The sequence below is a fragment of the Meleagris gallopavo genome, chromosome 2 (assembly GCF_905368555.1).
Source record: "Meleagris gallopavo chromosome 2, MGAL_WU_HG_1.1, whole genome shotgun sequence".
Lineage (NCBI taxonomy): Eukaryota > Metazoa > Chordata > Aves > Galliformes > Phasianidae > Meleagris > Meleagris gallopavo.
Window position 1 is genome coordinate 28,756,315 of NC_139405.1, and position 14,791 is coordinate 28,771,105.

At 35.6% G+C, this 14,791-nt stretch overlaps 1 protein-coding gene across 1 annotated transcript in view; it reads right to left on the bottom strand.

Moving 5' to 3' along the window:
- Window positions 1–6,469: 6,469 nt before the first annotated feature.
- DNAH8 (dynein axonemal heavy chain 8) overlaps window positions 6,470–14,791 on the bottom strand; it is a 121,212-nt gene continuing 112,890 nt past the window's right edge. Inside the window, exons 89-93 of the mRNA XM_010706919.3 lie at window positions 12,029–12,185; window positions 11,308–11,460; window positions 11,025–11,214; window positions 7,744–7,865; window positions 6,470–7,228 (exon numbers count right to left, since the gene is read on the bottom strand). Of these exons, the coding sequence (XP_010705221.2) occupies window positions 6,941–7,228; window positions 7,744–7,865; window positions 11,025–11,214; window positions 11,308–11,460; window positions 12,029–12,185 (910 nt within the window). The 3' untranslated portion in view covers window positions 6,470–6,940. The remainder of the gene's footprint in view (window positions 7,229–7,743; window positions 7,866–11,024; window positions 11,215–11,307; window positions 11,461–12,028; window positions 12,186–14,791) is intronic.

Sequence of the window (14,791 nt, forward strand, 5' to 3'; positions counted from 1 at the left end):
TTTATTATGCCCATTAGGAAACTATTATCTCATTTCAGAAGACTGAAAAAAACCTATTGACTTTAATCACTGTGATAAAAGAATGGTTATTTTCTTTGAAATAGAAGGCTATTTGTCCAACAAATTCAAGTTTTCTTGGGAGGAGTGGATAATGATGAAAGGTGTCTCTAAAACCAAGCTCTATTGGATTTTTGTTAAATTTATTAGTGTTTTTTTCAATACTAAAATCTAACTTAATCTTCAATCTGTGTTAATGTTAGAGAAAGGTAATCTCAAAATAGAGAGCTAAGAGAAACATTAAAATGATGCTATCTAAAACTGAAAGAAGCTAAGATTCTTTCAGTTTGAAAAATACAGCACGATGAGTTGAGAAAGCTTTGTCCAGCACCTTTTTGTTGGTTTTCTTTTGCTTATTTTGTAGGACTGTAAATAGTACTTCACATATACGACTTCTGTAACTTCTTTTTCCTTCAATTAATTCCTTCTATCTTATGTATATTGAAAGTTGTAGGGTATGAAGTTGCTGAGACATGGAGAATTAGGTGTTTTACCCGAGCTCTGGATTTACATGAAGAACAGAGGGAAATGCTGCTCTGTACAGCATTTAATGCAATGCAAGCATTGGCCATGTGTCTGAAAGGCTGCCAGCTGCGTGTGTAGTCCTGTGGTTTGTAACTGTAGTGTGTAGCTGCAAGGAGGTGTCTGGGTTCATTCTTTATCCTGTTAAGAGGAATTGTCAGTACAGGTCTTCGCAAGCTCAATAAAAGCTAAAGTATCTGAAGTTAGGATCAATTTGGTCTGGAAATTAATCCTTTCCGTATTTTCTCAGCAAGGGAAAACTATGATACAGAGATACTGTATGTTTTGATATATGTTTTGTATGATATTCATAATGCTGATCTTTTCTAAAGAGGCAGGGAGGATGTCTGCCTTCTCAGCTGCTAGATGTTGAGCAGAGAGGACCTGGATTTCAACAGAAAAAGGTTGCCCAAATGCTGAGACAAGCATTTAGTAGCTTGTCTGCAACATCTGATGGATTTTTGGAGACAAAAAATCCTTTTGAAAGTGTGCAGGATATGTCTGTTGAGAAAGAGAGGTGATCTCTTATAGACTAGCAGTTTTGATTTAAAAATATTCCCTGGATGAATGAATGAGATGGGAAATTGATTTTATGGGTTTCCTATGTACTATCATGGCTACCGTAAGTACTGTCTATGTAGTAAATATACAGGCTAAAATCTTTCTCAGGAAAGAATAGCCATTTACGTTGATACATCTGTTCTTTTCACTTGAATTTTATGTTTTGCTCTCACTTGTCCAGTAAGGAGAAGACAGACTGTTAACCACAGCGTCTTTTGAGGCCATAACTTTTCACATAATAAACATCCCCAGTATAAGAAGGTGATCCTAACTGTTATTCAATTCCGTCACTGCACAGCAGCTTCTCACCTGAAGATACAGGGAAGAAGGACAATTATCTGGACATCTGTTGGCAAATTTTCATTCTACATTTCAGTATCTGTTCACAGATATTCTGCTTTGGTGATTAGGTAGCTACTTCAAAAACTTAAAATTTAGAGAAGTTTTAATTAGCTGATCTCTTGAACAACCACTTAATTAATCTGAATGTCAAATACAAATGGTTATAGGAGGAATTACTGATTAGTCAATATCATAAAATCATTTTAATTGGAAGAGACCACTGAATGGCATTTGGTCCAACTCCCTGCAAAGAACAGGGATACCTACAGCTCCATCAGGTGCTCAGAACCCCATCCAGCCTGACCTTGAATGTCTCCAAGGACGGGGTACCCACCATCTCTCTGGTCAACCTGTTCCACTGCCCTTATTGTAAAAAACTTCTTCCTTATGCCCAATCTAAATATCTCCTCTTCTCTTATAGTTTGAAACCATTTCCCCTTGCTATGTCACAATAACACTCTGCTAAAGAGTATGTCCCCTTCATTCTTATAGCCCCCTCCCTTAGATACTGAAAGGACGCAACTGGGTCTCGACAGAGCCTTCTCCTTCCCTTTATTAAATATTCAATAGAGTAAATCAGAAACTACAGATATCCCCAAGGATATCTAGCATTCACTAGCATTTCCACAGTAAATTAGAAATTTTAATAGAAATAGAGGCAGAAAAGTATATTGCACATGTTACCAGTTGTTTTTCACCATACTAACCTCTGCTATGTAAAGACTCATGGTATTTCTATTTCTGAAATCTGTTTCTGGATTTGACCTTTATAGTGGACTGTTGCAAAATTTAAAAAAAAAAAAGCAAAACAAAACAAACTTATACTGATGTTTTCAGAGCTGATCTCTGCACGTATCTCTTATATTCTGAAAGCAGTATTAATCAGTAGGAAAGGCGTCTCTTTTGGCTTTTATACAACCAGATTCGCCTCAGGAATACCCTGTCTGTGTGGTGCAGATACATGTATAACATCTTACAATGCCTGTTTTCGGCTGTATGATGTCTGCCCCTGGAGCCAGTATCAGTGGCTTCTGAAAAAAAAGTTGATCCAGAGACTTAAAATAATCATCCAATTATATTCCAATATTAAAATTGAAGAAGCAAAAAAACAACCACAAACCAGCAGAAACAACAGTATACTTAAAACTGCAGTGTGCAAATTCTATACACTTGATTTTTTCATTATTTTACTACATGCATTAACGGACTTATATTTAAATATTACTGGTAAATGTTCTTCCAGACTACCCAAAAATAACACTGAACTCAGCAGTAAGAATAGATGTAATCAGCATGAAACGAAATTACTGAACATATCAAGAAAATCCTAGGTCTTTCCATAAAATATTTCACCTTGGAAGTGAACATTCTGAACCTTTGCACAAATTTTAGTTACAAGCAACCAGAATCTTAAGGCAGAAATAGAAGAAAAATGTTTCTTTGAAAATAATAAATCTTTTAAATGAAGTTTAGCTGAAATGTTATCCTGTCAGAACAAGCTCATGTCCAATCAGTGGTTTTGTGAGATATAGCAGGCATTCACAAAGTAAACATCTGGAATACAAGTCTTACGAAGAGCAGTTGAAATTGTTCAGTCTAAAGAGGAGGCTCTGGCTCTCTACAACTCCTTGAAAGGAGGTTGTAGTGAGGTGGGATCGGCCTCTTCTCCCAGGTAACAGTGATAGGACAAGAGGTGATGCCCTTAAGATGGAGCAGAGGAGGTTCGGGTTGGATATTAGGAAGAATTTCTTCTCAGAAAGATCAGTGATGCACTGGAATGGGCTGTCCAGGAAGGTGGTGGAGTCACTGTCCCTGGAGATGTTTAAGAAAAGCGTAGTTGTGGCAATGAGGGACAGTCAGTGGATAATATTGGTGATAGGTGGACAGTTGGACAAGATGATTTTCGAAGTCTTTTCCAACCTTAATTATTCTATGATCTCTCTCTTCTTTCCCCTCAATTTTCAAATTATATTCCATAGTTTTCAGTAATTTTACCTACTGTTATATAAAAGCTTACTATACGGCCATGCTTCAGACCTCTTTTGAACACTTCTGTAAAAAGTAATCATCTTGACATACATGGCAGATCAAAGGACACTCATTAACTTTTCCACTCTAAAGCAATGGGAAATAGTAAAGCCATACCTTGTCTCACCTGTTTGAGTTTACCTCTGAAAATCAGAGGGAAAAGCTTTCGGCAAAACAGCTCCAAAGAACAAAGAAAGAATCTGATTAAGACAATGGACGTGCCCTCTAAACTAATTCTTGAGTAATTTTTCTACTCATTCTCACTCATATATTCATGAGTTAGGTCCTTCTTGCATCTGTGTGTGGTGACAATTGGTTTTGGTAGTTTTTGGTGTTTTTTTTTTTTTTTTTTGGCTGTTTAATGGTTTTGTTTTGTTTCTTTTTTTTTTTCCTTTTTGTTTTAATCATCTGTTAAATATTTATATTTTGCTGATAGGGTATTCTTGCCTTTGTCGATTCAGGCAGCATAATACCCTTTCACTAGAGAAACAGAAGGAAGTATCTTGAATAGCAAATGCACATTAAAAAAAGATCAGGAAATAACTTGAGGATAAAACTTGTCATGGTTAATTTAGGAATTTTAAAACTTGTTCTGTACATACAGAGCATTTCTGGGAGTGAAAGGTCATCTACTGAGATCTTGAATTCCCACAGATTATGTCAACTGTGAGAACAAAACACCAGACAGGCTCACAGAATATGGGCAAGGGTGAATGGAATCAGATAAACAGCTGTCAAGAATCTAATGCAATATATGAATTAGTCAAGAGCAGCAATACATTATTTACCTCTATCTTGATATTATACAGACTGGAGAATGAAATAATCTTCTGTTACATAACTTGGGACATTATTTATTTACACATTTGCCTATATTTTCCTGTATAGACTTTCAGGTATAAACGTGGCAATGCACACTTTCCATGTGCGGCAATGGTCGCACAGTTACACATAGTTTCCATATTGTAATGAAGCTGAGACCAGACTAGGAAAGGTATTTTAGGAATGAATCAACTAAGTTGTTGTGATGGTTTTGGATACAAGCTAAGATATTCTGTACTCCAAACAAGAATTTTTGTCTTTTCTTCCAGCATCAAGTCCATTGTCAATTAAATGGAGCAGGTCCAAAGAAGGCTGGAGCAGGTCCAAAGAGGGGCAACAAGGCTCATGAAGGGCTTGGAGGATATGCCCTACGAGGAGAGACTGAAGGAACTGGGACTCTCTAGTGTGGAGAAAAGGAGGCTGAGAGGAGACCTTATTGCTCTCTTCCAGTATCTAAAAGGTGCTTACAGCAAGAGCAGGGTTGGTCTCTTCTCACTGGTGACAGGTGACAGGACGAGGGGAAATGGCCTCAAGTTGCATCAGGGTAAGTTTAGGTTGGTTATTAGGAAACACTTCTTTACAGAAAGGGTTGTTAAGCACTGGAATAGGCTCCCCAGGGAGGTGGTTGAGTCACCATCCCTGGATGTGTTTAAAAACCATTTGGATGTGGTGCTCAGGAACATGATTTAGCAGAGGATTGTTAGAGTTGGGTAGTATGGTTAGGTCGTGGTTGGACTCTATGATCTTTAAGGTCTTTTCCATGTGATTCTATGATTCTAAATACTTGCAAAGAATAATAAATGAGTTGGGGTAAGGAAGCTTTTACAAAGATCAGGTGTCATGAAAACCCTTTCTTTTAAGACCCAACGTATTTGTACTGTTTCCATGACAGCCTTCTTGAAATGCAGCTCCTTTGAGGGCTCTAGCAGTGTCGCTCGCTGAACAGAATTTTCAGGTCAGTGTTGAGGAGCTAGCTAGCATTTGCTAGTACTAAGATTGCCTAGTGACCTGTAACAAAAATCGAGGACTCTCATCTTTTTTGGGGACAGTGGTTTGAATCACTACTACCTTGGACTGCTCTGAGTCATTTATCAAGTGGGCAGGCTCTTTGCTCAGGATGGCAGCTGAGCTAATTGATATTTGGGACTTTCAGTTCGGGCTTCTCAATATTTCAGCATTTGCAAAGGCAACTCAGGATTCAGGAAATTAATTTGGGAATGTGCCAAAAGGGGGCCAAAAATACACCTCAGCTGTACCCTGAGGTGTACCAGGCCCAGCACTGCCAGCCAAGCAAAGGGAAAGGATTGTCCATCTCTGCTCTGTGCTGTGCAGCCTCACCTTGAGTATTGTTACATTTGGATATGAGCAAGTCTACAGAGAAGAAAAAGGGAAGGGACTTTTTACTGAAATGCATTTGAAGATCTTCATTTTCACCATTTTGACATCACTTTTTATCTGTGTATTGTATCTTCCAGAGAATATCCTGGGATGATGACTTCTAACAAGGAATAGAATGCCAACTCAAGGAAGAGCTTTTACTATTGCACCAGATGCCCAAGGCCTTCATCAAGTAAAAGCTGCACTTTTCCACATCACACAGATTTGATCATTCCTAAACTGCAAAATGAAGATCATAGTCCAGTCATTTAAGTGAAAAACTGTTGCCAAATAGAGGAACCTGAAGGAAGAACAAATCTGATACAATTACTAAAGACAGTGTAGACTGCATATCTTGTTTACTATTATGTGCATATAATTAATGTAGTATTAATTATCTGTCGATAATTCATGGATACTTATCGGATTTATCAGAAATAATGCTGTGATAGCCACTCCCAGGATTCCAGCCTATGTTTTAGAGTAAAGGTGAAATGTAGGAAAATTATTGTAGTTATATATAAATTGCTTCATTATTCCAACCAGAAAAGCATCTGTATTAACTAGCTGGCACTGTTCTACTTCTGTAGCTATTTTCCTTCTCTGCTAAATTGAACAGAGAAGTTCCCGCATCCTGTCAGATGGTGTGGAAAAAACATTCTTGGTGTAATAACCTTGGTTTGCATAATCTATATAGTTTAACAGGAACAAGTGAATTCTGAAAAAGCACAAAAGCACAAGCAAAAAATATGGAGCAAATGCAGCCTTTTATCTTTGCTTCCCACACAGTCAAACAGAATCATGCATTTATCAGGCTGAGGCCAGGAATACTTGTATTTCAGAGAAGTTTAATTTTATTATGCCTTACACTGTCTTCTGTTGTCATTATATCTTAGTTTGAAACACAAAATAAAAGCTGCATATAAGAAAATGAAAAAAAAGCCGTCTTTCTCTTCTCTTTTTTTTTTTACATTAATTGTATCATTCAAGCTTTTTTTTTTTTAAAGTAATATAATGGAAACATCAAAAACTACAGACAATTAGTTAATTTAGTTTTAAGGTAAAATTTTCAAAGAGAAAAAAATTCATAAGCCAACTCTGAAAGCTTTATTGTATAATAACAGATGGCCCCCAACTAAAAAGCAGAAGAATTACAGATGTAACTGGTTATATATTCTAACTATAACTACATGCTTTTTTTAGTTTGTTTGTTTCTGCTATGAAAAACATTTTACTTGATGTCACATAAGAGAGCCACTCCTCTCAATATCCAATGGTCTGGAGGCACTACTGTCCTTAAATAGATCACTGTAATATAGTTCAGATCTGTTCTGCTGGGCTTCTTGTAAACAGGGCAAACATAGAGCTTAGGATCTTTTGGACCAGTTGTATTAACAGCAAATATATGTACTACTGGCAGCTGGACAAAAAGCATCTTTGGTGTAGATTCAATGAGTTTACTGTTTCTTCTGTCCCAGCCTGCTCCTTCCAAGTACAGCCCGTGAATATATACGCCTTCCTGTGTGGACAGTAAGTGGGTACACGTCACACAAAAGAAAACATCTGCTTTGTAAAATGAATAATTTGCATAAGCTACCAAAAGGAATACTTTTATGAGAAGAATATCTGACATTGAATCTTTCTAACCTATAAAATTAAAGCATAATATCCTCCCTTTTCATAAGATAATGCTACTGAAAATGATGGCAATAGAAGTTTATAAAATCTATTCTACATACAATTTTACTTGAAGTTTATTATATGTTCATTAAATACACATCTTATTCTTTGGCTGAAGATCATTTAAGAGAAATAGCTTTTTTTGAAGTAAGTGGCTTTTAAATAATATTTTTATAAAATATTAGCAAAAAAAAAAAACAGAAAAGATTTATTATTGTTGGTTATCTTCGAAGTTAAAAACAAACAGTGAGGTGAAGAGGCTAGTAATTTTCCCCTTTAGCAATCCCAAATTAGTGAGTTGTACAAATTACATACCGAAATGTATAATAAAATATCTTTGCATGTCACACTTACAGAAGGAGGTACTGTGATTTCTTCTTTGTTCTGCTTTAGCACTTCGTTGTGTATTGTAACTGTATCTAAAGCCCAGCCTTTATGTGCTCGAGTAGCTTCCTGTCTCATTGCTGTTAGGAATCCTTGAAAAATTAAGGCCAGATTTAGTATATGTCCCACATGGCAAAGAAATTTTGCTTATAATGTGTATGGTTCTACACTCAATGTCATAGGCAGACATTCAAAGTTAGAAAGAAACGAAGCACCTTCATTAATGAATACAAACTTATTTGCCACCTTTTTGTTCCTATTTTGGCCCTTTAGAAGTCATTGCAGGGATAAACATTTTTAAATGGCACACAATACAGTTTTTGTATGCTAAACAATTCAGTAGCTGAGAAAATGTTTGCTCAGGATACTCAATTGCTTAGTATCTTTGTTATCCACTACAAGATCCACAGTAGCTTTGTGCTTCAAGAAGTAATGTGAGTGAGAAGTAATAGGTGAATATATACTGATGTAAAGGCAACTTATGAATAAGTTTTTAGTTTTTTTGTTTGTTTTTTAAATGGACAATGTAAAATATATAATAAATTTCAAAAATGCAGAATTTCAGTGATGGGAAACCAAAGGTGAGTCTGAAGTGATAGTAGAAATAACTATATGCAAGGAGAATCTAAACAAGTCAGTGTTTATAAAGGATTATTATTGTCTTGTTAGTGAATAAAAGGAAGAAATAAAGGTAGAGAATGACATAAGTAGTGAGGTGATTTTCAGAATATTGTTTAGGGTAGGCATTGCAGAGATTTGCAACGCAAAGAGTTTGAGAGGTGAAGGGATGAATAGACAAGATGATAAATAATTGTGCAAAAGGGAACTTTGGATGTGTTGTGATAGAAAAAGCTACGGAAGTGAAACACGTATAAACAACCAGGTATTTACTACAGGTGTCTCAGAATATGGTAGCCACCAAAATAAAACAACAGCTACTATTTTCTGCTGGCAGATGAAGTACTACTTGGAGTTGTCAAAACAAGACTGAGGAAAACGGAGAAAAGTTATCAGAGGGAACTACACACTTGAGAGTGATTACTATAAAGTCTTAAAGATTAATTGGCATCAGTTCCTACTTGATGGGGCATAAAGAAAAGAAAGATTAGCATTTTGGATGCTGTTGAGTGCATAAAAGGAGAAACCACTGAATGAAATACTGACAAGCCAGGAAGGAAAGCATGACAGTAAAGTCATGAAGTGGAAGGCAGCAATTCCAGATGTAAGAAGTGGTTTAACACACTAATTAGGAAAAGTTCTAGAACTAGAAGCTGTGTCACAGCTGAAATACTCATATGTGTTGCAAACATTATGTAGTACCTGAAATGAACACATAATAATTTCCTCAAATACTATCTATTCTAATACAAACAAAACAGTTTGATCTAAGTTTCTAAATTTCACTAAAATTAATAATATCTGTAATAATATACAAAAATTTATCTTTTATAAGCCTGTTGAAGTGCAGTGTTTACTTAATGGAATACTTACTGTATTACCACAAACATTCTCTCTCCCAAAATAATTATAAGTTATAGATGACAAGCGCTGATACTTGCCAAAACATCACAAGAGATTTTAAACACAATTATTGGTGAGACTTTATAATTTTATACAGAGGCTTTTCCAATAAACTGATAAAATATACTCGTCTTATTTTAACATTATAATGTATTTGCCAATACCACAACCAATTTAGAGCTTGATTCCCCATTGCAATCAGTCTGTGTTTACTTGCAATGCCAGTACAAGGTAGTCCAATTGCTGAATTGGCTCACTCCAGTCAATTTTTAATTTTTAATTTGTGATTTGATTTACTCAGTTTCCTGGTGAGCTGTATTATTAACACAGTAACTATACCACGCTCTTATCCCATAGTGCACCGTCTATGCTTAGCAGACTACTTTCTCAGTTTCCACTACTAGCATTTCAGAACAAAGAAATTTAAGCAATCATCAGCTTCAAGATGGTCTCTGTGCTAGGGCTAGCTCTTAGGCTAAGTATTTTCTTTAATCAAAAGAATCTGTTCCATTGTCATCATTTATACCATTTATTCCATCATCATCAAATATATGCTCTTGTGTGCTCACTGGAGATCAGTGCACTCACCAGCTATGCTATTTATGATACAAATGGTGTGATGACATCTCAAAACAATCTTTTAACAATAATTGTGATGCCCTCCAGGCACCTTAACTGTTTCTTAGTGCAACTCTTAAAAAGACTTGTATTTTACAGTCCTAGTCATAAAGAGATCAGTAACAATGGAAGCATTATAACTCATAAGATGATCAGGATTTCATAGATTAATCCTAACGAAAAAAAAAGTTGCTGTTACATGTGAGAAACTTTCCGTGGGCATTTTGTATGGATAATTGTGTAAGCTAAAATATATTATTCTGCAAACATACATCTAATAAGGTAACATTTTTTGTTAACTATGAAGATGGTTATAATTGTTTTTTGCTCCTCTCAATAAATATATCAAGCTGAAACAGACAACGATAGATCATGTTTACTTGTACTTTGCAGTATATCCTCAATGAATTTGAACAAACTGTACGTTAATCAGAAACACTGTGAAAATGACAGTGAAAGATGACAATGGAAGGTAGATAGTTCTGTTTGAGTTGTATGTTGCTACTATACAGTGTAAATAGAACCTATTGCTATAGACTCTTCCATATTTGCAACTTGCACTTTGGAAACGGATAAAGAGTTCGAAGCCACAGGAAAAGCAGGAAAAAATACATTTTCTACAGAAGTTCTATCATTCCTTGCTACAATATGGCAACAAGATAAAGCACTACATTTATTAGCTGTGTTTTTTTTCTTTTAATGTAAAAACTGTGACTGTGGGTCAGACCACATGGCTATCTGTATCAGCATCCTGTCTCTGACTCTAGAAAAAAAGGAAGATGCTTACTAACACAACATTAGAACAGGCAAAATGACTCATAAATCCTTTTCCTTCTGTGATCTTCCAAATTCTGTCAGTGCGGAACTTAGGAATCTCCCAACTTGAAGGTTAAGTTTAGGCAATCATGTTCATAGCTGCCTTTGAACTGAGTTTCCCATGACTTTGGCTAATATCTTTTTTTGAATGTGTTCATAACTTCCTCTTCTACGATGTATTCTGACAATATTGGAAAAAAAAAGCCCTTTCTAGGTGTAATATTAAATTAGACGTATAGTAAAACCCATGAAATTACGGTAAATACATTATTACCCAAATCCTTTCAGTACTCTACCTTGTGGATTAAAGAATCCAGTCATCCAAAACACATTTGGTCTTCCTTCATATATCCAAGTAGAGAATTGAGTATTTCTTTCCAGAAATTCAGTAAACCAGAAGCCCAGTGTTGAAGAATCCCAGGATACTCTTTTCCATACTTGAGGAATTCGAGCATCATACATATTATCCAGTGCATCTCTCAAATTCTGAAGGGGTGAAATGATAACATATGATCTAGAACCATCAAGGTAGTAGCTTAAATAGAATAATCCATTCATAGTAAATGTATTTATACTTGCCTCACTCATAATAATAGTCCCTTCTATGGCTAATTTAAGATCATTCAAACTGTTGCGGACTATTGTGATAACTTTTTGCATTCTGTCAATTTCTTGCCGAAGAAAAATATTCATAGAGTTGAGTTGTCCCATTTTAATTAAACGAGCTTTTACCTAAAATTACCCAGAAGAATGAGTTTAGTTAAATATGAAATGTTAAGATACTGTGAAATACTGTTGACTTATTCAACAATATAACTCTTTGTTTGAGAAAGACAAACCATAGATTTATACTTTGAATTATTCAACTAAAAGTTCTCACCTTAAAACCATTGCAGGTTTTTGTTGTTGTTGTTGTTGTTGTTTTTGTGTGTGTGTGTGTGTCTGATACTACCTAATTACTCATGCACTAGACCAGAACAACCTGGAAGGACCGAGGAGACTGCTGTCACAAAAAGCAAAGATTGTTTTTTTGTTGTTGTTTTCATATCTAGATGTGGAAAGCACAGTCTCCAGACACATCTCCATCATCTTTTTTGCAGCGATAGAGATAAAAGTGTTGATTCCTTACTTGAATCTGCTTGAATAGGAAACTGAATGAATTTAACAAGGTTTTTTGTGTTTTTTTTTAATAGGGTGGATGGGAGAGGGGAAGACGTGGAGATGAAGGGAGAAGTTGGGGTCTTATATGTGAAAATTCAACAGAGAAAGAATAGAACGAAAACTACTAAGATGAGCTTGCCTCATGAGGTATATAATCTGGTGGAAGTTTCTCTAGCATATCTTCAGCTAAACGATAAACAATTGCTTCACGAGTTTCTCCAGGTCCTGCTCCACTTTCTTTAGGCTGAATATTGGTAATAGTATCTAGAACATCAGCTGCTGTGTTACTTTGGTATCTACAAGGATAAGAAATGTGTTATAAATTACAGAGGGCTTTTTAATGGTTAAAGCATATGCTTGGTAGAACACAAAATTTGAATGTGTGGAAAAAACATACTGTGTCACCAGGTTAATTTGAAACTCTCAATACAAACTGTTTTCCTGTGTTTACTGTCCCAAGCTGAACACACTCTTTGTGAACAATTTTTGGCTTTGTGTGATTGTAAAGAATCTGGTCTGCCATCTACCCATCCTGTTACACAGTTGTTGTTTGTCTAATTCAGAGTCAAGAAAAAGAGAGTGTTCTAGAGGTTACTTCTTAACCTTTGAGAAAATGAGATTGCAGAAAAACTCATCATATGATTTCTAGGGATTCTAGTTTTGTTACAAGAAGGAATATTTATTTATTTAAGATACTACTTAGAAGTAAAATGCAGAAGAAGGAAAAGGTGGAGGCATAACTCTGCATACTGCCTCTTCATTAATTAGAACATTCATTCTTTCTTGAGGCATTATTTCAGGATTAGTTATAGAAAAGCTGCTAGATTTGTAACACTGGAGATTTTTTGTAACACTGGAGATTAAAACCTTCTATTAAATAATACAGCATGGGCAATGCTAATTTAAATTTATGTTCTTAATCAACGCAAAAAAAGCATAGCATTAATGGTAAAACATACTAGAACACATCAGTTCTTCAGCACAAGTAGAACAACAGAAGTACTTTTGTTATAATGCTAATACGTGGCATAGCTTTCTCTCAGGCTGTAAAAAAGCAAGCATAAAGTCAATCTGTTCATATTTCAGTGGTGGCATTGTCTACTTTTACCTTATAGCATAACATACGTGAGGAACATACAGCCTTGCTCTGGCTCAGAACATACATTTATTACAATTCAAAGCATAATTTTACATGCCAGTTTTACTTTTCAACCTTCATCTGACATCCATCCCTCTTATTACTTTGTCATACATAATTATATAAGAAATGAAATTCCACAGGCTAGAACATACGAACTCATAAAGAAAGTATCTAAGATTGAAGATAGTGTCATAAGACTACAGAAGCTAGATACTGTGCATTTCAACATAAACCTTTTTGAATTCAATTATAAGACTATAAATCAGAAAAAATAGAAGACATTGTATGGCACTTTACCTCTCAGAGGATATAATTTCTGCTTCTGAATGTAAGAATGGTGGGGCTCCCATGGTTTTTAATAACATTTGACTTCAGATTCAAAACTCACAAGCTGTTTTCCATTTATGCCCCTTCATTTAAAAAATGACATATTTATTCAAGACTACATACTGTCATAGAAGTTGGATAAAATAAGATTTCTTCTGGAGTCGTGATTTTGTTCCTAATTTTGGTACCATATCACTGCTTCTAACCCCTTCTCTTTGACTCAGTGACCACACAACTACTGGCAGAATAGCTATGAAACTTTCCCCCATACTGCAAGTTCCATGATTATTATGTTAATTATAAACTAAAATACAAAAATGTTTGTTCTTTCTCTGTGTCTAAACAAAAATAGAAACTATCTTAAAAGGAAGCAATATGTAAACTTTAGGGAAAAGCTGATAATACGGAACAGTTTTTGAAAAATATTCTCAAAGTAGGAGACTCAAAGGGAAGTAGTACTCCTTTCTCTAATGACATTAGGTTGAAATCTTCTGGAAAGAAGGAAAAATGACCTGAATCATCTGAAGAATTTGTTTCTCACAGAGACAGAGTTTGGTCTTAGCAGACTATCAAAATTTATGCCATTAGAAATTTTCTGTACTGGAAATTGAAACTAAGTAAAAAATATAGTTGGAAAGAAACATTACCTCAAATGTGTATAAAAAACAGCAGTATCAATTGCAACATAATACTAAAAAGCTTACATTCACCAAGGAAGGGAGAATGGGAGACTGTACTGTTTTCAGATAGCAGATTACAGGTTGCAGTAATTCATTTAGATTTAAGGCTTCAGTATGGAACCAGCTGGTGAAGGGAATTTGAGAGAAGGTGGTCAGGATATTACTTGCCTACCCCGGCACCTGTTAACAATACTGCCTTTGCAGAATTCACATAGTAAGTTAAAAATATTGCAGCGACTTCAGATGTTAAACTCAAGAGGATGAAAATACTGACATTCAGTGAAATCTTAGAGTTGGAACACTTGGATCAAACTTTTGACTGATCTTGAAAACTGTTCCACTAAGCCAGAGATAGATAGGTCATTATCATCTTTGGTAATGATAACATGGAAATGTCTTGGCTGCCTCAGTGTTCCAATGCTCAGTTAGCTTTCTGCATAGAATCATAGAATGGTTTGGGTTGGAAGGGATCCCAAGGACTACCAGGCTTCAAACTTCTGCCAAAAGCAGGGCCACAAATCTCCAGATCTGGTGCTAGAGGTGGTTGCCCAGGGTCCCATCCAACTTGTCTCGAATACCTCCAGGGATGGAGCATCCAAGCCTCTCTGGGCAGCCTGTTTCAGCAACTCACTACTCTGTGAAGAACCTCAGTTTTGCCTATAACATTCTGTGCTAAGACATGGAGAAAAACATAAAACTATTGATAAATCTTCCCCTAATTCTAGAGGAATATGTAAAAAAGAAATCTCAAAAC